This window comes from Miniopterus natalensis, chromosome 15 (genome assembly GCF_054644295.1).
Source record: "Miniopterus natalensis isolate mMinNat1 chromosome 15, mMinNat1.hap1, whole genome shotgun sequence".
Lineage (NCBI taxonomy): Eukaryota > Metazoa > Chordata > Mammalia > Chiroptera > Miniopteridae > Miniopterus > Miniopterus natalensis.
In genome coordinates this window covers 29,929,281-29,949,809 of record NC_142095.1, presented here as the reverse complement: position 1 = coordinate 29,949,809, position 20,529 = coordinate 29,929,281, and the positions used below count along the sequence as shown (strand labels likewise).

Here is a 20,529-nt window from a genome sequence, read left to right as displayed (position 1 = left end):
GTCCAAGGTGACTTCCTGATCCACTGTTTCCCACCTGGACGTTCTCCAACGGGCGTCCTCTCTGACCTGGAAAAACTCTTAAGACCCTAGAGGACCTGTCCTGGATTGATTGAAAAACCAAAGTAAATACTCAGACCTAGAAGTTCTCTGGGGCTGAGTTGCCGGGGACAAGGGGCAGCCCAAATAAAAGGATACTAAACGAAGGAAGACCCATCATAGAAGGTATAGTGCAACTTGATGGTCTTCTTGCCTCCCCTCCACTCCTGAGAGTGCCGACCGAAGTGAGAATGGGAGATGGAAGGCTGGTAAGAGGCGGGAATGGAAGTCTGAGCACCTGGAGGGTGAGAGTGCTGGGAGCTCAGGGTCTGAGCGTCCCCTTTCAGGGTCAACACTGAATGAGAGGCCATCTTTGCCCTGTAGTTGCGTAAGATCATGGGGTAGAAGATATTCCTCCCTCTCCACGAGGTCCTTTCGGCTTCTCTGCAGGGAAGGAGACCAACATATCTTCTAGCCACTTGATTCTTACTCACCAGGGAGGCTCTCCATAGCCCCTCCCAGCTCCTAAAACTCCCATCCCATTTTCCTCTCTCAAAAATATCCATTCCCACCTCCTACCCCTCATCCTTAAAGTTAGTACTTTTAGGAAGAACTGGGAAGAGACCAGTACAGCTCTGAAACCAGTCATTTCCATCTTTATCACTAGGTGAGGACCCATGGAGTGGAACTGTGTGCCGAAGGGGAACCTGGGGGAGCTGGAGACTCACCCTCCAGTCCTGAGGTTATAGGGAAAGAGAGTTTCCTTCCAGAATGTCATAGTAAGGAGCAAAACTGAGTGGCTTCCTTTAATCTATGTTCTATAGCCTAGGGAGCCTAAGACATATATGGCTTAGATGTGACTAAGTTAAAAAGTCCTTTATGGCCCATCATCTGGGCCTTGAGAGAAATGTAGACTTAACTTGCTAGGACTTGTTGGACCCATAATATCATAAATATCATTAACCATCCATTCAATGTTTGCTGTTTAAGAGGTGTTTCTTTTTTTTTTTTTTTGGCAGGAGAATTCTGACAAATGATGTTAAGGAAGAGACATTCAGGGCACAAACGCTGTATACTGTAAGAAGTCCCGTAAAGGGGTATCACTGGTGAGGAGGCAAAGATCAATGCCTTGAGGTCAGGTCCATCAAGCTGTGGTACCTCAAACAATGCCTCAATTTCCTTACCTACAAAATGGGCATAAATCCCATCTTCCTCATAGACTGTATAAGGACTGAAAAGGATTGTGAGGAAGGACTAGGGACAACCTATCACCCTGTCACTGTTGTTAGGGGCACTGGTTAGCTGACACTTCCTGGTACTCAAACACTTTTGTGACTTCCCCTTTATGTATACACAGGTGACTGGCAGCCATGCCCTCCTCTCCCATCCACCTCCAACTTTTGAGGTGCTCACATATGGCGACACATCTCCTGCAGCTTCCCCCGGACCTCAGGGCAGGGGTCGCTGAACTCCACATTGTCAGAGACAGAAGTTCCAGGTCCTCGTTGAGGGGATGACACAGTTATCTCTTCTAAATTTTTTGATTTGCCTGTAGTTGGAGATAAAGAGGTTAGGGACAGAGTTTTAGAAAATGGTTTCTCCTGGGGAAGAGGGTCGGGTGAGGAGAAGGAGAGTCGTATCCCTGAGTTAAAATAATCGGGAGAATCATTTACACTTCCTGGGGACAGGACTTCCTGTTTTATAAGGTCACTTATAAAACAGACATCACTCTATTAGTCAACTCAGAGTGTCAGGAGCAGACTTGTACAGAGTGATGAATCCAGCTATGTTTCCCCAAGGGCAGCCTGGTTCTTGGTGGGGAGGGCATAGACATGCCTGCTGTGGATGCCGAAGTGATTACCTTCTGATATTTCTGATTAAATAAAAAAGTTTCAATTCCATCTCAACTGGCTTCAACACATCTCTGATGTTGGCTAATCTCAGGCCTTCTGCAGAGGGCAGTGTGACTCCATTGAGAATTGGACTGCAATTATTTTTATATTGTGGTAATATACACATAACAAAAATTTGCTATCTTAACCATTTTTAAGTGTACAGTTCAGCGGTATTAAATACATTCACACTGTTGTACAACCATTACCACTATCCAGCTCTATAACTCTTTTCATTTTGTAAAATTAAAACTTTGTACCCATTAGGCAGTAACTACCATTCCCCTCCCCCAGACTCTGGAAACCACCATCCTACTGTCTGTCTCTATGATTTTGACTACTCTATGTACCTTATATAAGTGGAATCATACAGTATTTGTCTTCGTGTGACTGCCATATTTCAGGGAGCATAAAGTACTCAAGGTTCATTCATGTTATAGTATGTGTCAGACTATCCTTCCTTTTAAAGACTGAGTAATATTTCACTGGTAGTGTAGATTACATTTTCTTTATCCATTCATTTATTGATGGACACTTGGGTTGCCTCCATATTTAGCTACTGCGAATAATGCTGCTATAAACACGGGTGTACAAATATCACTTGGAGACCCTGCTTTTAATTCTTTTGACATATACTCAAAAGTGGAATTGCTGGATCTTATGGTAATTCCATTTTTAATTTTTTGAGGAATTGCCCCACAGTTTTCCGCAGCAGCTGTACCATTTTACATCCCCATCAGCAGTGCACAAGGGTTTCAATATCCTCTCCAACTCTTTTTGTTTGTTTTTGTGATAGTAAATGAGGTAGTTCCTTATTGTAGTTTTGATATGTATTTCCCTAATGATTAGTGATGTTGAACATCTTTCATGTGCTTAATTAGCCATTTGCGTATCTTCTTTGGAGAAATATCTATTTAAGTCCTTTGCCTATTTTAATTCAGTTTGGTTTTTTGTTGTTGAGTTTTAGAAGTTCTCTATATATTCTGGATATCAATCCTTATCGGATATATTGATTTACAAATATCTTCTCCCATTCTGTGGACTGCCTTTTTACTCCGTGGATAGTGTCTTTCGATGCAAAAAGTTAAAAAATTTCCATAAAGTCTAATTGGTCTGTTTTTTCTTGTGTTGCCTATGCCTGTGGTGTCACATCCATGAAATCATTGTCAAATCCAATGTCATAAAGCTTTTCTACAATGTCTTCTTCTAAGAGTTTTATTGTTTTGGTTTTCACATTTAGGTCCTTGACCCATTTGAAGTTAATTTTTGTATATGGTTAAGTGTCCAACTTCATTCCTTCGCAGGTGGTTGTCCAGTTTTCCAGCACCATTTGTTGAAAAGACTGTACTTTCTCCACTGAATGGTCTTGGCACCCTTGTCAAAAATCATTTGATCATATATGCAAAAGTTTACTTCTGAGCTCTCTATTCTATTCCTTTGGTTTATAGATCTGTGTTTATACTAATACCACACAGTTTAGGTTGCTGTTGTTTTGTAGTAAGTTTTGAAATCTGAAACTGTGAGTCCCCCAGTTTTGTTCTTTTTTTCAAGGTTGTTTTGGCTATTCAGGGGTCCCTTGAGATTCAATATGAATTTTAGGATGGGTTTTTCTATTTTTGCAAAAAACACAATTGGGGTTTGAATAGGGATTGCATTAAATCTGTAGATCATTCTGGGTGGTACTGGCATTTTAACAATATTAAGTCTTCCATTCCATGAACACAGAATGTGTTTCCATTAAGCTATGTCTCTTAATTTCTTTCAGCAACATTTTATAGTTTGCATTGTACAAGTCTTTCACATTTGGTGAAATCCTAGTATTTAATTCTTTTTGCTGCTGTTGTAAATGAAACTGTTTTTTTAATTTCCTCTTCAGATTGTTTATTATTAATATATGAAAATGCAACTGATTTGTGTTGACTTTATCCTGTTACTTTGCTGAATTCATTTATTAGTTCTAACAGGTTTTTGGTGGACTCTCTAGGGTTTTGACATATAAGATCATATGTGCAGACAGAGATAATTTTATTTCTTCCTTTCCAACATGGATGACTTTTATTCTCTTTCTTGTCTAATTGCTATAGCTAGAATTTCCAGTACTCTGTTGAATAGAGGTGGTGAAAACATGCATCCTTGTCTTGTTCCTAGTCTTTTACCAATTAAGTATAATATTTGTTGTCAGTCATATATTGCTTTTATTATCTGAAGGTAATTTCCTTTTACTCCTAGTTTATTGAGTGCTGTTGTTTTTTAATCATGAAAGGGTGTTGAATTTTGTCAAATGACTTTTCTGCATCAATTGAGATGATAATGTGGCCTCCCCCTAATTCATTCTGTTAATGTGGTGTATTACATTGACTTTTTTGGTAAGTTGAGCCCTCCTCAGTGTCATGGTGTATAATCCTTTTAATATACTGAATTTAATAAACTGAATTCTTTTTGCTAGTATTTTGCTGAGGAGTTGTGCATCAATGTTCATGAGGGATATTGGTCTGCAGTTGTTTTTTTCTTGTAGTGTCTTTGGTTCTGGTATCTGGTAATGATGGCCTCATAGAATAAGTTGGGAAGTGTTCCCCCTTCAAATTTTTAGAAAAGTTAGAAAATGATTGGCATTAATTTTTCTTTAAATGTCTGGACCACTGAAGCCATCAGGTCTAGGGCTTTTCTTTGTTGGAAGTTTTTATTATTATTACTACTGATTCAATCTCCATACTATTTATAAGTCTATTTATCCATGATTTAGTCTTGGTAGGTTTCATGTTTCTAGAAATCTTTCCATTTTATGTAGGTCATCCAATTTATTGGTGTCCAATGGTTTATAGTATTCTTTTGTAATCTTTTTTTATTTCTATAGAAGTAGTGTCCCACTTTCAATTTATTTTAGTAAATTTATTTATTGTCTTCTCTCCTTTTTCTTAGTTGATCTAGCTAAAGGTTTGTCAAATGTGATGTTTTCAAATAATCATATTTTAGTTTCATTGACTTTCTCTATTCTCTATTTCATTTATCTCTGCTCTAATATTTATTATTTCCTTCCTTTTATAGCTTTGGGCTTAGTTTCTTCTTTTTCTAGTTCCTTAAGTTATAAAGTTAGATGTTTGAGATCTTTCTTGTCTTTTTTTTTTTTTTTAATCCTCACCCAAGGATATGTTTTTATTGATTTTGGAGAGAGAGGAAGGGAGAGAGAGAGAGACAGACAGACATTGGTGCGAGAGAGAAACATCGATCAGCTGCCTCCTGTATGCACCCCAACCGGGGATCAAACCCTCAACCTAGGTGTGTGCCCTGAATGGGAATTGAACCTACAACCTTTTGGTATACAGGACGATGCTCCAACTGACTGAGCCACCCAGCCAGGGCCTTTCTTGTCTTTTAATGTAAGCATTTATAACTATAAATTTACCCCTTGATATCATTTTTGCTGCATCCCTTAAGTTTTGGTATGTTGGGTGTTCATTTTCATTCATATTCAAGTATTTTCTAATTTCTTTTGTCATATCTTCTTTAATCTGTTGGTTATTTAAGAATGTTATTTAATATCCACAATTTTGTGAATTTTCCAGTTTTTCTTCTGTTATTGATTTCTAATTTCATCCATTGTGATTGGAGAAGATACTTTGTATGATATCTATCTTTTTAATCTATTGAGATTTAATCTGTGGCCTAACATATGGCCTATTCTGGAAAATGTCCCATATGCACTTGAGAAGAACGTGTTTTCTATTTTTGTTGTGTTCTGTATATGTCTGTTAGAACTAGTTGGTTTGTTGTGTTATTTAAGACCTCTGTTCTTACTTATCTTCTGTCTGGTTGTTTTTTCCATTACTGTGAATGGGGTATTGAAGTTTCCAATTATTATTGTAGAACTGTCCATTTCTGTCTTTAATCTGTCAGTTTTTGTTTCAAATATTTTGATGGTCTGCCATTAAGTACACAAATGTTTGTAATTGTCATATTTTCTTGCTGTATTGAACCTTTTATTAATATATAGTGTCATTCTTTGTCCCTTGTAACCTTTTTTTTTTACTTAAAGTCCATTTTGTCTGTTCTCTTTTGGTGAATATTTTCATAAAATATTTTTTCCCGTCATTTCACTTATGTCTTTGGATCTCAAGGAAGTCTCTTATAAACAGCATAAAGTTGGATTGTGTGTTCATATCCATTCTGCCAATCTCTGTCTTTTGATTGGAGATTTTTAAAAACATATCTTTATTGATTTCAGAGAGAGGAAAGGAGGGGGAGAGAAAGAGATAGAAACATCAATGATGAGAGAGTCATTGATCGGCTGCCTCCTGCACGTCCCTGACTGGGGATTGAGCCCACAACCCGGGCATGTGCCCTGATCGCGAATCAAACCCCAATCTCCTGGATCCTAGGTTGAACTCAACCACTGAGCCACGCCCAGCTGGGCTTGATTGGAGGTTTTAATTTATTTACATTAATTACCGATGAGGGACTTACTTCTATCATTGTGCTTTTTGTTTTCTATATGCCTTATAGTTTTTTGTCCCTCATATACTGCATTACTGTCTTTTTTGTATTTAGTTGATATTTAAACATTTTGAAATGATTTAATTCCTTTCTCATTTCCATTTTTGTATATTCTGTAGCTGTTTTCTTTGTGTTTACCATGGTGATTATATTGAACGTTCTAAAGCTATAACACTCTAATTTGAATTTTTAAAATTGATCTTAGAAAAGGAAAGGGGGGGAGAGAGAGAGGAAGGAGAGAGAAACATCAATTGGTTGCTTCCGGCATGTGCCCTGACTAGAGATTGAACCCAAAACCTGGGTATGTTCCCTTACCGGGAATCAAACCTGCCCCATTTTGGTGCATGGGACAACATTCCAACCAACTGAGTCACACCAGCCAGGGCTCTAATTTGAATTTTTATCATCTTAATTTCAAGAACATACAAAAACTCTCCTCCTTTACAGCTTTGTCTCCACTCCTTTCAGTTGTTGATGTCACAAAATTACATCTTTATAAACTATGTCCTCCAAAACATAAAGTAGGAATTCTCTTAAATGCATTAGTCTTTTAAATTATGTAGAAAACAAGATTTGGAGTTACAAATCAAAGTTATAGTAATAGCTTTTACACTAACAATATTTTTTAAAATGTATGTCTTTTAAAGCATGTAGAAAAAATGCAGTTACAAACCATTGTTATAATACTGCTGGCTTTTATAATTTCCCAAGCTTTTACTTTTTAAAAAAAATTTATTTTATTGTTGAGAGTATTATAGATGTCCCCCATTTCCCCCATTTGCCCAAGCTTTTACTTTTATTGAGATCTTTATTTCTCCACATGGCTTCAAAGTACTGTCTAGTGTACTTTCATTTCATCTTGCAGAATTCCCTGAGCATTTCCTGCAGGGTTGTCTAGTGATCACAAACTCCCTCAGGTTTTGTTTATCTGGGAATGCTTTAATATCTCACTTACTTTTGAAGGACAGTTTTTCTGGTTATAAAATTCTTGATTGACTTTTTCTTTTTTCTTTTAGTGCTTTGAATATACTGGCCCAGATTCTGTGGCCTCCAAAGTTTCTGATGAGAAATATGTTGATAATCTTATTGAGGATTACTTGTATGTAATGATTTGCTCTTCTCTTGCTGCTTTCAAGATTCTCTGTCTTTGTCTTTTGAAAGTTTGATTATAATGTGTCTTAATGTGGGTCTCTTTGAGTTCCTCTTACATGGAATCTGTTGAGCTTCTTTGGTGTTTATATTCAAGACTTTCATCAAATTTGGGGATTTTTCAGCCATTATTTCTTCAAATATTTTCTCTGTCTCTGTTTCACTCTCTCTTCTCCTTCTGGAACTCCCACATTACATATGGTGTTCCACTTGATGGTGTCCCATGGGTCTCAGGCTCTATTAATTTCTTTTCAATCTTTTCTTTCCGTTTTTCAGATTCAATAATTTCCATTACCCTACCTTTGAGTTTGCTGATTCTTTCTTCTGCCTGCTCAGATCTGTGGATGATAATGTCTTGTGTTTGTTCTCCTTATTTTTACAGTTATCTTCTGTGTGTGACAAGTGTTAGGTGGTCTGAGGATATGATGGCATGAAATTGTGGAGATGATCTTCCATGACTAAGTTCCAGAGGCATCTATTCAGGTCCTGCCTGCTTCTGAGTTTCTGCTGCCCACCCAGCTGGAGCCACATGCTCTCCCTGGATATATGCAGGCTCAACTTCACCTTTGTCTCCAGAATAAAACCTGGCTTCATGTCAGGGGCATTTATCAGGCTCCAATTGAGCTCTGAGGGCCTCAGGAATTTTCCTGTCAGCCAAGCCTTGGGGTTTCTGGCTAGTACTTGAGTACCATTTCTGGTATCCACCACCCTGAGTGGTTCCTGGTCCCATCCCCAACTCCTCCTGCCACCAGAGACTTGACCCTGAGGACCAATTACCAGCTGGCTGACTCCTGGAACATATGCTGGCCTGAGCATCCATGCCTGGCCTATACCTGGTTGTCTTGGGTTCTCAAGGGTGACAGCTTCTTGCTTCCATAAGAAACCACTGTTGACAGACTTCTCTCAGTTCTCTTCTTGTAAAGTTGGGCTACTTTCCAGAAAGAGATATTGTCCTCTGGGAGTAGGCCCAACTCCTGGAGCCTGTCTGCTCCAAGTCTGCCTGGCCCTACAACTGCAAAGAGGGCCAACTGGTGAGGTGTGATAGCACATGAGCATGGAACAGATAGGGGATGTCCCAAACCTAAAATGACTTAAAACCAGAATTACTCTACAATATATTATCCAAACTAGGAAAGTTCTTACAGTGAAAGTAGGCATAATAGTTATGCCAGGACAATAAGCATAAACTGGGACATTCCTGGGCAAGACAGGATGCATGATTACTTAAAAACAATTGGGGGTGAGGGGGAGACTCAAAGAGATTAACCAAAGAACTCATATGCATAACCAATGGGCACAGACAATAACATGGTGAAGGCCTGGGGTGGGGCAGGGGCTTGGAGGAGGGGGGGAAAGAGAGGGAAATTGGGGGACATCTGTAATACTGTCAAACATAAAATAAAATAAAATTTAAAAAATATTAGGGAAGGTTCCATTCTAGCATGCGTGTGTGAGAATAATTCCAAAACATTATCAAGAATCTGTAAGAAATGCAGTATCATTTAACATAAATCCTAGTGAGAATGATAAAACATCAAGACAAATTGCACCTTGGTAGGGTAGCAGAGGGAAACAACCATATACACAAAGAGACCAACACACATAATTAACTTTTGCTTAGGAACATTACTCAAGGCATTACACTTGAGCTCATTAGGAAGAAAAATCATGAAATCACTGTCTTGAGGATACTCTGTTTTTCCTTAAAGTGACTGTCAATTTAGGTCCAGTTCAGGAGGGGATGTGATAAAAACAGGTGTATGTAAAGCGGGATGCTAAAAGTGATGTTGTGGGCTATTAAACCACAGTGAGAGAAAACGCATCAACAGAGGTAAAGGAACCAGGGAAATGAGAGGGGATAGCTGAATCTACTCTGTGCAGTGAAGCTGAGGATATCAGCTCCATTAGGAAAGGTATTCTTTGTCTTGAGTTCACATGTGTACCCCTGGCATTTAGAACAGTAACTGACAACTAGCAATTGTTTAAATAAACATTTGTTCACTAAATGAAAGGATATAGGATCAGCTTGATATGGAGAGTGAGGCCTGGAGGAAGGCAAATCACACAGGCAGCCAGGGGCAGGGGCAGGAATAAAATCCAAACTTCTCAACTTCCAGCCTTACCTCCAGTGTCTGTGGGAATCAATTGGACAGTATTTGAGCATTCCTACCTTATGTCGACCCTCCCACCACCTCTTTTGAATGTAGTCCTCCCCTACCTACCCCATTCCACCACTCTTCCATCAAAGCCCAGGGAGTAGGGGGAGGCCTGGAAGTTCCTTGAGGCCTCACCCTGCCTTCTCCAGCCTCAACTCATTTCTCCTATGAGCTTCTGGCTGCACAGTCGTTGCTATACTGTTTGGTCTCATCAGCCAGCCATTCTTTCCCTTAAGCCTTTCCTTCTGTTGTAAGTCTTCCTCAATAGACTAGGAGTCCTCTCTATGTCTTCTTTGTTTTCTGCCCACAAGAACTGGCCCAGTTTAAGACACACTGTTAGGTTTTGTATCCTAACACCTCTCTTCAGATACTGGTTCCCCCACTTGCTTTGTGAATAGGAGCAATACAGATCTCTTTGATCAGAGGGGATCAGGTTGGGCTACTGAGGGCATGGAAAATGTGGGTTTGAGAGAAGTACTGTCCCAGGTGAGGAGAACCACATTACCAGGAATGGAGGGCATGTAAACATTCAAATGGTAAGACTGTACTTTGGAGTAACTAGGTTGAGATGTGTTGACTTTATGGGAAAGAATGTGTCAACAGCTTCTGTCAACAGCCAGGGAAGCTGTAAATCCTTCCTATCAGAAAAACAAATCAAACTATGCTATTGACCTAAACAGGGAATCTTCTATCTGCCCCCTACCACTCCTATCTCTACAGATGGGCTAAGAGGTCTTGCTGGGAACCACTGTTACCTGTTTTCTTCTTGACTTCCTTTCCAGTTGAGAGTGAAAAGCTCAGACAGCCAGTAGAGGCCTCATAGATAAGCTGATAAGGCGAATTTACTCCCATGATTGAGGTGCTCATAAAAGACTCTGAAGTGGAAGAGAGAGGGATCCTTCTTTTAATTTAAAAATTTTTTTTCTTCTTAGCCAAAAATATAATATGGATTTTTTTTCTAGCAGTATGGTAGACCAATATTCTAAATTGCCCTGTTGCACAAAACTACCACCTCTTGGAATAAAAATACTTTGTAATGCACAAGCAGGTTCTGGGTAATTAAGGAAAATTAAGGTTCCTTTCTACAGTCACCCTCACAACCCCTCCAATATCCATCAAGAGTGAAATGACTGGAGCAGGGAGCAGGGAGCAGCAAGCAAACGCAAAAGGTGACATGATGTTACTGAAGGGCAAATGCAGGTAAAACTGCCGCACTAGGTAGAGAGAATAAACAATGAGCCAGCTAGAAGGAAATTTAAAGTAATCTATTTTCCCTTATCCAAGCCATAGAAATTAGGTGCTTCTTTTACCATTAGATCAGTCTCTTGCAGAATCATACTGTCTTCTGTAGAATTATTTGATTATCTGAACACTTAAAAATTAGAATTTAGCACCCCCATCACTCATGGAAAATCCTGATCATTCTTACATATGCCTCATCAAATCCTTTCCTTATCCTCCCTCCAAATATGGTCATTTCACTAGTTAATGGTTAGGAGATGTTAAGCAACTCATTCATTGACATAGCTCATACAAATTCATACAGAAAATGGCAAACCTGATTTCACAGGTAGACAAAGATAATAACCAGAGACTACACACTGGATGATGCAATGCACAATCATTCACCATCACTAGTAATCCAAAAACTGAAATTAGAACAACTTTCAGCACCTTCTAACTTAGCAGAAAAGAACAAATAGCCAATGCTGGTAAAGGTGGAATAAAATTAGTCATCCCTGCTGGTGTAGAGAGAATCCATCAAGAAAGTAATTATTAGCAAGCGCTAAACATGTATTCAGACCCTCTACCCCAATAAGCCCTCTCCTGGGTAATCAATCCTAATCACCAAAACAACAGAAATGAGTGAGGTATATAAAGTTGCATATTACAATGCATATTATACGAATAACAAAAAGCCTGGAAACCTTTGGTTAATTATGGAACATAAATATTAGAAGGGATCTGCACCCACTCAAAATGAGAATTATTAGAAGTATATAGCCATGTCGGAAAATATTTGTCTGTTAAGTCAAGGAAACTGAGAAAGAGAAAATTGTAGTATTCTTTTAAAAATACACACACATGAGAGAGAGAAAGAGAGAGAATGAACCACAAAGAAAACTAAGTAAAAGAAAAATAGCTATATGTAAAGATGGCAGGATTATTATTATTTTTTGTATGTTTTATTTAATAATATTGCCATCAACTATAAATCAAGGAGCATCCTGGCTGGTTTGGTTCAGTGGATAGAGCTTCAGCCAGAGGACTGAAGTGTCGTGGGTTTGATTCTGGTCAAGGGCAGGTACCTTGGTTGCAGGCTGGATCCCCACCCCGGTCTGGGCACGTGCAGGAGGCAACCAATCAATCTCTCTCTCTCTCTCCTTCTCTCTCCCCACCTTCCTTCCTCCCCTCCACTCTAAAAAAAAAAAAAAAATCAATGGAAAAAAAATATGTATCCTCAGGCAAGAATAAAAAAAAAGTCAAGGAGTAGTCCAGTTTTTTTCATGACAACCAAGGACTAATAGGTATTAGGACAGGAGAAAAGGCTGGAACCAGTCTTAGTGCTATGTATACTCTGGATACGGCTTTAAGGGAAGAATACTCTACACTCAGTTATAGCTTTGGTCTGCCTCACATAAGATGGTCTAGAAAAGCAATATTCATGCAAAATAAATTGATTTGCATCTTCTTTTTAATGTCCTGGGAGAGTTATCTAACTCAAGTCCTTCTAAGATGAGTGCTTGTCTAAAAGAAAAGCTCCTTCATTTACATTTTGTCATTTCAATATTTTTCCCCCAAACTCTAGGCTTATTTAAAGAAAGGAGTGTCTGGAACAGATGTGGCAACAAGTGAGAGAGATTTCCTGGGGAATGTGATGGAGGGGGAGGCTTTCCCAGTGCTCCGCTAATGCAGCAGGACACAGACATCACCAAAAGGCTATCTCTCCAGAGTTCAGCTCCTGGCAAATTCTCCTCCACTTGATTAACCACAACCCATGAGGGACACTGGAAGCTACTGTGACACAGGTGACTGCAAGAATGCTTAAATACTTAATGAGGTGGAGTGTGATTGGTGACAACCGTCTCCTTTTCAGGGTGAGGGAACAGAATGTTCAGGTAGGAGAGCACCATGGGCAAGTCTGAGAGTGGGTGCTTGGGGCAGAGCTACCATGACACCCCCCATGGGACCCTCCCTACCCATAAACAGACCAACAGGCAGCTGTCCACCCCAAATGAGATGGATCTCTAAGCCCTATATGGAACACAAGGCACAGAACTCCATATATGCTGGTAATCATCTGCAAAAATAGTTAAAACATCATTTAGAGGACCTGTGTTACCAGGGCATAGGTAATCCTGAACAGAACTGGCATGAGAGACCTCCATTGCATGGTAAATAGCATGGGGGGAAAAAAACCTTTGGGATTTTATCTTAGAAAACAAAACTTATCCAAAAAAATAACCTCCTTTTATCTGTATTTAACATTCATTTATATTGTAAGCATATGCTAAATCTTATAAGAAATAAAAATGTGTCGATTTTTTTTTGAGGCAGTGTCATTTTTTTTCCTGAATGGTTGTATGATAGCAATAAAACATGAGTCCCTTCATGTTTGTGTTTTGCAAAAAAATCCCAGAACTTTATCGATTTTTATTTCTAATCCTTTGATACCCAACCAACCTTTCTCCATGGAGTCATTACCCTCGGTTTTCCTGTCTTCAGTAGTTTAGTTTTGCTCCACACATCACTCATCAGTGGCTGCACCTGGGAATCGAGCAGCTCTCCAACATCACTTGTACTGACTTCATGAAATCCATATTTTCCCCCAAGGATTGCAATTTTACTATGCAATTTATTTGCACTGTATGTATATATTATTATCAGATGCTTAACCTCTGAACATCAAGGGAAGCCTGACAAATGTTCAGCGGGCAGAAATGCTAAATGGGGACGGATTTTACAGGTGAGGGTAAATGGCTATGAGATACAGTAGCCCTCCCTTAACCACAGGAGATGCATTCCAAGACCCCCAGTGAATGCCTGAAACTGCAGATACCAAATCCTATATATATTATGTTTTTTCCATACTTACATAGGTATGATAAAGCTTAATTTATAAATTAGGCACAGTAAGAGATTAACAATAATAAAATAGAACAATTATAACAGAATATTGTAATAAAAGTTATGTGAACGTGGTCTCTCTCTCTTCAGTAATTTTAATATTTTTTAGTCCAAGCCTATTTCTGAATCTGTGTAACCATCCCTTATTTGTAGTAAATGGCTCAGTGTGACTCATTTTAAAGAATCTCTTGCTGAAGTCTTCATATAGGCTCAATGCTTTCTGGAGCAACATGTTCCCATCAATCAGAACACATTTTCTATTCACGTCTTCTATGCAAAAATGTAATGCCTTTTCCATCTTAACTACACACTTATCACACACTGTGGCTATAACTTTTGCAGTCTGAGGTAAAACAGAAAAATCAGCATGAATTTCTTTTTCCTTTTTCACAGCTCACGGGTAGAAGATCCTTCTTACTGTGGATCTTAGCAACCTTAGCATATGACTTTTCTTTCCTTATTAAGTCTAGAAGTTTTATTTTTTCAACTTAAGGAAGCACTTTACAGCTTCTCTTCAGCATATCCCAATTGCCAGCATCACTACTCTTGCGCTTTGGGGCCATTATTAAGTAAAATAAAGGTGACTTGAACACAAACACTGTGATACCATGATAGTCAATCTGATAACCAAGACCGCTATTAAGTGACTAATGGGTAAGGAGTGTCTACAATGCAGATAAGCTGGACAAAGGGAAGATTCACATCCTGGGTGGGATGGAGTAAGACAGCTCGAGATTTCATCACACTACTCAGAATGGCACACAGTTTAAAACTTATGAACTGTTTATTTCTGGAATTTTCCATTTAATATTTTCAAATCATGGTTGACCACAGGTAACTGAAACTGTGGAAAGTCAAGCTGCAGATAAGAGGGAACTACTGTATAATTTTTTTATGCTTCCTTCTGAAACCACCTAACAATGAGGACTTTTAGGCATTCAAAATGAATACCCTATACCCACCAAGGTTTAAAAATACAGCATTATAGGTATGATTGAATCACTGTGTCATCCAGATCTCATTCCCCTCCACCCCTACCCAAAGATCACTTCCTCCAACTTTGTGCTTTTATACTTGTATTTTGTATAATGTATGGATAAGCAATATATTATTACTTTGCAATCTTTTAAACTTTACTTAAATAGTATCATACCAAATGTATCCTTCTGTAACTTGTTTAACTTAATACTGTTTTTTGAGATTTATGCCTATTGATATAATTGCTTTAGTGTTTGATTCGTTTTCATTTTCACTTCTCATTATATTCCATTGTCTAAATAGGTAATATTTTACTTATTTTTCTCCTGTTGATAGACATTTAGGTTGTTTCCAATGTTTTGCACTCCAAACGATTCTGCAATAAAGATTTGGGTATGAGTTCTTGCACACATGTGCCAAGTACGACTCTCAAGCCATGACCATGTGAGTACAAAAATTCAGAGTAAACATTTAGAAAACTTTGTAGCAATTTGACATTGCTGTGACATCTTTATCATCTTTATCTTTTTGAAATATCATAAAAGTCAGTCCACAAGAGATTGAAAATTTGCAAATTGGTCCTTCACTGCAGATAGTTTGAGAAGCACAGCTCTAGGGAATAACGTAGAATAACTGCTGGGTTGTAAGATGTTAGAGCATCTCCCACCTCACAGATACCACTGAGCTGCTCTCTGCAGGAACTGCACCAATTTACACACTCACCTGCAGCATTTGAGAATCTCCATTGCTCCACATCCACGTCAACTCTTGAAAATGTCAAACATTTAAACTGGGGATTTGGCCTTTTCATTGCACTCTGGTTGGTACTGTTTGAATTTTCACCTAAGGGCTAAAGCTTGGGTACCTACCTTTCCCCAGAGATCCAACACCATGGCCACTTCTCCTGACAGTGCCAATCAGGGAGTTGAAAGCAACCTCCTTGGCATTGAGGTGGAGGAGCTGGCTGGCCTCCACAAAGCGCCTTGTGATGTCCAGGGGGTTGGCACCTACTAAAGGAATAATGAAAGCAACTCGTTTACGTCCCCAGATGGGGCTAATGCTTCCAGAAAAGGACCTCCATAAATGGCCCAGGAAATAAAGGTAGAGTGGAGAGCTATATCTAGGATAAACAAGTGTGAGGAGACTCCTAATGGAAGGGTCTCAAGCTCTCAAAACCTGTCAGGTGGCATGTTACTTCCTGTCCCCTTGCCTTTCTCTCTTCCATACCCATAGACCTGGGTATCGCTGCTGTTGGTATTTAAAATAATGCAGCATTTAGAAGGTTTAATTACTGATGTGGCTCTAGATCCTGGCATTGATTTTGGGATGGCACTCTTACCATGGATGGACCCCAGCTCTCATAACTCTCCCTGATTCTGGTTCTACTGGGCTCTCTCTGTATTGCCACCCACCAATCGTCCCTCCTTACTGGCAGCTCCACATGCCTCCTCCTCCTTGATGTCACCTCTCTCCACCTCTGCATCATTTCCACAAATTCCACCCATCAGTATCTCTGACCTCACACTGTTCTCCATGGCCAACCTACCAGTCTTGGCTCTACAAAGTTGGGGGAATGGGAAGAAAAAGTGGACAGCAGGGAGGGGTGAGAGGATGATTCTTGGGGGTGATTGTGGAAGGAGTTCAATTCCTACAGCAGATCCACGGTGGCCACCTGTTTCCAGCACATCCTTATATACCTGTTTGGGGCGGGTACGGTAGACACACATACATCGGTCCAGACTGACAATTCCAGGCCCAGAAAAAAATGGAGAAGAATGTGACAAGCCAGCCTTACCAGACACAGACTCCACCATGGCCTTCATCTTCAGGGTGAGTAGCTCAGTTAGCAAGTGGATGGACTGCTGCTGGAACCTGTGCAGGGTCCCCTGGGTGGAGCGTAGCTGACGGCCACGGGTGTGAGGGCGAGTGGTGAGCCTGACTGGCCCACTGGATGTAGATAGCGCCGGTGGTGGTACTGGTGGTGGAGGTGGCTTCTTCTGGATAGGGACCGGCACAGGGATTGATTCCACAGGCACCAAGGGCGGGGTCCCAATGCTGATCTCCAGGCCCGGGATGTCAGATGGGGTAGGCACCATGGGGTCAGAGATGAGCTCCTCCCAAGTGAACTCAAAGATGTTTCTGATGCCCTTAGGTACAGCAATGCCTGAGTTCCGGCACATGATGAGTAATTTGGAGATGTGGGCCAGCAGCTTAGGGGCTGTGGCTGAGTACTGCAGGTACAGTTCTCGGTTACTCTTGACGTCGTTCATGTTGCTAGAATATGCATACTGCTAGGTAATGCTGTCTATCTCGGACAAGAGGGACCTTTGGCTGTAAAGAGTCAGAGCACTCTGAGAGGTGAATGAGAACAGAAGTTCTTAGCTAAGGCGAAGGCTTGGAGACAGACAGAATGGAATTGCTGAAATGGCCCTTACAGGTCATTGAGCCAGCGGGTCCTATCCAGGAAGGATGATAATTGGTCACTCCCTCCACAGTAGGGCAAAGGGATGCCCCTCCTCCCTTTTTTCCCCAGAGAAACCTCAGATAGACCCACATTAGTGAGTCACTTTGGGGAGGGTCTGGGGATGAGCAAGTTCCAGAAATGGTTCCTGGGAGTCATACAAACCGAGTTCCTATGGAGGGACTCCAAGGGCTGGAGGAATGGAAAAGATGGGGAAAGGAGAAAGGTTCCATCATACCTTTTGTAGTTAGAGATCTGAGGGTAGAAGATCTTCTTGGGGTCTATTAATAAAAACCTGCAAAAACAAAAAGATATTTCATCAGCTCTCTCTGGAGGAAGGTGATAAGCTTCCTGGTTGGGTAACTCCAAGTTGCAATGCAAGGATGGACATAGAATTATTCAACATGTACATCCCAGGGCAGACAGGAAAGGATGAGGAAAATGAGCTTTCTTAATTCAATGACTAATATCATTTGCCACATTTCATAAAACTGAAGATTTTATGTAATTAATGCGCCATCTTACAAGAAAAATATCAATGTAAGTACCACTGTAAGACATATCAATTTCAGAGATGTTAATGGGAAAAAATGTATGCCTTAAAATCAGCAAACTACAGTAGTATTTTTCCACTTTAATTAAACTTCTTGAGAGCTCTGAGTGCTCATCAAGTGGGCATATGTGGCTGTGAGGTTAGCAGATAAGTGTACTCTTGTCTGGGTCAGCTGAACACCATTAGATGCTACTAGGTAGTTTTTACCCTAACATTCTTCTAAATTGTGTTTTATTTTTATCTTCTTACTTTATACCAAAAATAGACCACTGGTTGAAGAATGGGAGTTTGAAGAACAATTTGATGAACACAAAATTGGCTAGAAAAAATCTGCAAATAAACCTCTAGGGTTTTGTAATCAGATCTGAAAGTTTCATTCATCTGATCAAAATAAACCCCATAAGGATATGCCATTGTCCATATATCAATCTAAAATACATTAATAAAAATATAAAGTCACTTTTTGATCTTATACTACACAAAAATAATTTAATTTCTGAGAGGTTTTGTGAGAATATGATCCTCTATAAGAGAGGCTCAAGAATCAGGACACAATACTCTCAACAGTAAAAGTAAATTGAAAAAAAGAAAAGAATCAGAACACATAGGAAAGGTTGATCTAGGGGAAGCTGAGAGGAGAAGAGGGTGCCCCCCAACTCTGATCACCTTTGCCAGCATTTCCATGCAGTGTCAGTGTGTGGCCCCTGTTGTCTGACTTAAATGACTCATGAGCACATTTGCAAGTAATGGTGGCCCTTAGAGCAGAAGGGCCGCTGGCTGGTGCCTTCTGACAATTCTTGTTACCACCGCTTTCCAATCATCAATTCTACTACCTTCAGCCTGACAATTTCTCTCACCAAACAATCCTCATTCTTTCGCTTTTCAAACCATGTCCTCTGAAGCCACCACAAGTTCACCATTCCAGGACCACCCCCCTGGCGCCATCAGTGTTTACAGAGCAGGTTCACACCATGATCTGGTGCAACCACCCTGGGGTAAGAAAGTTATTATCTCTGGTTTTACTGATGAGGAATCAGAGCTCTTAGTCAGGAGTCACCTATCCGCAGACTCCTGGCACAGAGGCCTTTCCAAGTGCAACACTACTTCCCCATGGCCTTTGAGCTGCCTCTGCCCATATATCAGTAACAAATCTCCAAGAACAAGAGTCCCATAGAGCAAATCCTTCTGACATCCGGCTGACTTGCAGATAAAGTGGCTTCCTATGTCTATTTGCTGACCCCCTGGCATTTATTTCTTAGTTCTGGAGATTCCAAAAAATAGGTTCATTTTTTTAAATGGTCTATAGAACAAAGAAACCACTCAGAATCTCTGTCATCTGGGCAACCAGCCAGAGGATCTGACCCTGACCGTGCTGAGCTGATTTTTTTTTTTAAAGCCAGGACTCAGATGAAGACAAATAAAATCCTTGAAATGTTAACTGGTTTGATGAACCTCTCCCTACCCCCTACCAGTTCCTTTCCTTTGAGGTTAATTTTGAAGATATGTCTTATAGATAAAAGCTTGATTTTTACAACAGCTTTATTGAGATATAATTCACATATCATACAATTCAGTCTTTTAAAAGTGTACAATGGTTTTTAGTATATTCGAAGTTGTGCAACCAGTAGCACTATCTAATTTTAGAACATTTTCATCACCCCATAAAGAAACCCATTAGCGGTCACTCTCCATTCCTCTTATCCCCAGGCAACCACTAATCTAGTTTCTGTTTCTATAGATTTGCCTGTTCTGGACATTTCATATAAATGAAATCACATAACGTAGCCTTTTGTGACTGGTTTCTTTCACTTAGCATAATGTTTTTGAGGTTTATGTTATAGTAGGTATCAGTACTTCATTTTTAGTAGAATAATATCCCATTATACAGCTATACCACAATTTGTTGATCTAGTCATTATTTGATGGACATTTTGGTTGTTTCCACTTTTTAACTACGATTAGTGCTTCTCCGATCATTTATGTACAAGTTTTTGTGTGGGCAGATGTATTTATTCTCTTGGATATTTACCTAGGAGTAAAATTGCTGGGTCATAACTGTTTAACATTTTGAGGATCTGCCAGACTGGCTTCCAAAGTGGCTGCATCATTTTACAATCCCACCTTTAATGTATGAGGTTTCTAATTTCTCCATGTCTTTGTCAACACTTATTATGTCTTTTTTATTACAGTGCCATCCTAGAGGGTGTGAAGTGGTATCCCATTGTGGTTTTGATTTGCATTTCCCTAATGACTAGTGATGCTGAGCATCTTTTCAAGTGCTTTTGGCGAATTTATATTTTCTTTGGAGAAAAGTCTATTCAAATCTAAAAGCTGTTTCTTAAAAGAAATATTTTTAATTAAATGCACAAAAACCCTATATTTATTACCATATATTTTATCTCTTCAAAATTCCTCTAGAGGTGACGATGTGATTATATTCAGGCCTATGGGACAAAGGTGGGAGCTCTTGGGTAGGACTCTGAGAAATCCTTTTAAAGGAAGCTGCCTTCATGGAGACACTTTTTCTTTACCCACTGCCCTCATTCTTCTGGAATGGATGAGATGGCTGTAGCTCCAGCAGCCATTTGGAGCCATGGTGTTACCTTGAGGATGGAAGCCATACATTAAAGGTGGCCGAGCAGAGCAATAAAGCCTGCCTCCTGATAATATCGTGGCATCCCCACA

At 39.8% G+C, this 20,529-nt stretch overlaps 1 protein-coding gene across 2 annotated transcripts in view; it reads right to left on the bottom strand.

Moving 5' to 3' along the window:
* The window catches only part of FAM194C (family with sequence similarity 149 member C), a 51,193-nt gene extending 32,748 nt beyond the window's left edge, over positions 1 to 18,445 (bottom strand). The window contains exons 1-6 of one of the 2 annotated variants that reach the window (XM_087824629.1): positions 16,626 to 18,445; positions 15,700 to 15,837; positions 10,480 to 10,599; positions 9,692 to 9,700; positions 1,450 to 1,585; positions 196 to 480 (exon numbers count right to left, since the gene is read on the bottom strand). In XM_087824629.1, the coding sequence (XP_087680755.1) occupies positions 196 to 480; positions 1,450 to 1,585; positions 9,692 to 9,700; positions 10,480 to 10,599; positions 15,700 to 15,837; positions 16,626 to 17,100 (1,163 nt within the window). In that variant the 5' untranslated portion in view covers positions 17,101 to 18,445. Of the gene's footprint in view, positions 1 to 195; positions 481 to 1,449; positions 1,586 to 9,691; positions 9,701 to 10,479; positions 10,600 to 15,699; positions 15,841 to 16,625 lie in introns of both variants that reach the window. The other variant, XM_087824628.1, reaches the window with a different exon arrangement.
* Positions 18,446 to 20,529: the final 2,084 nt, after the last annotated feature.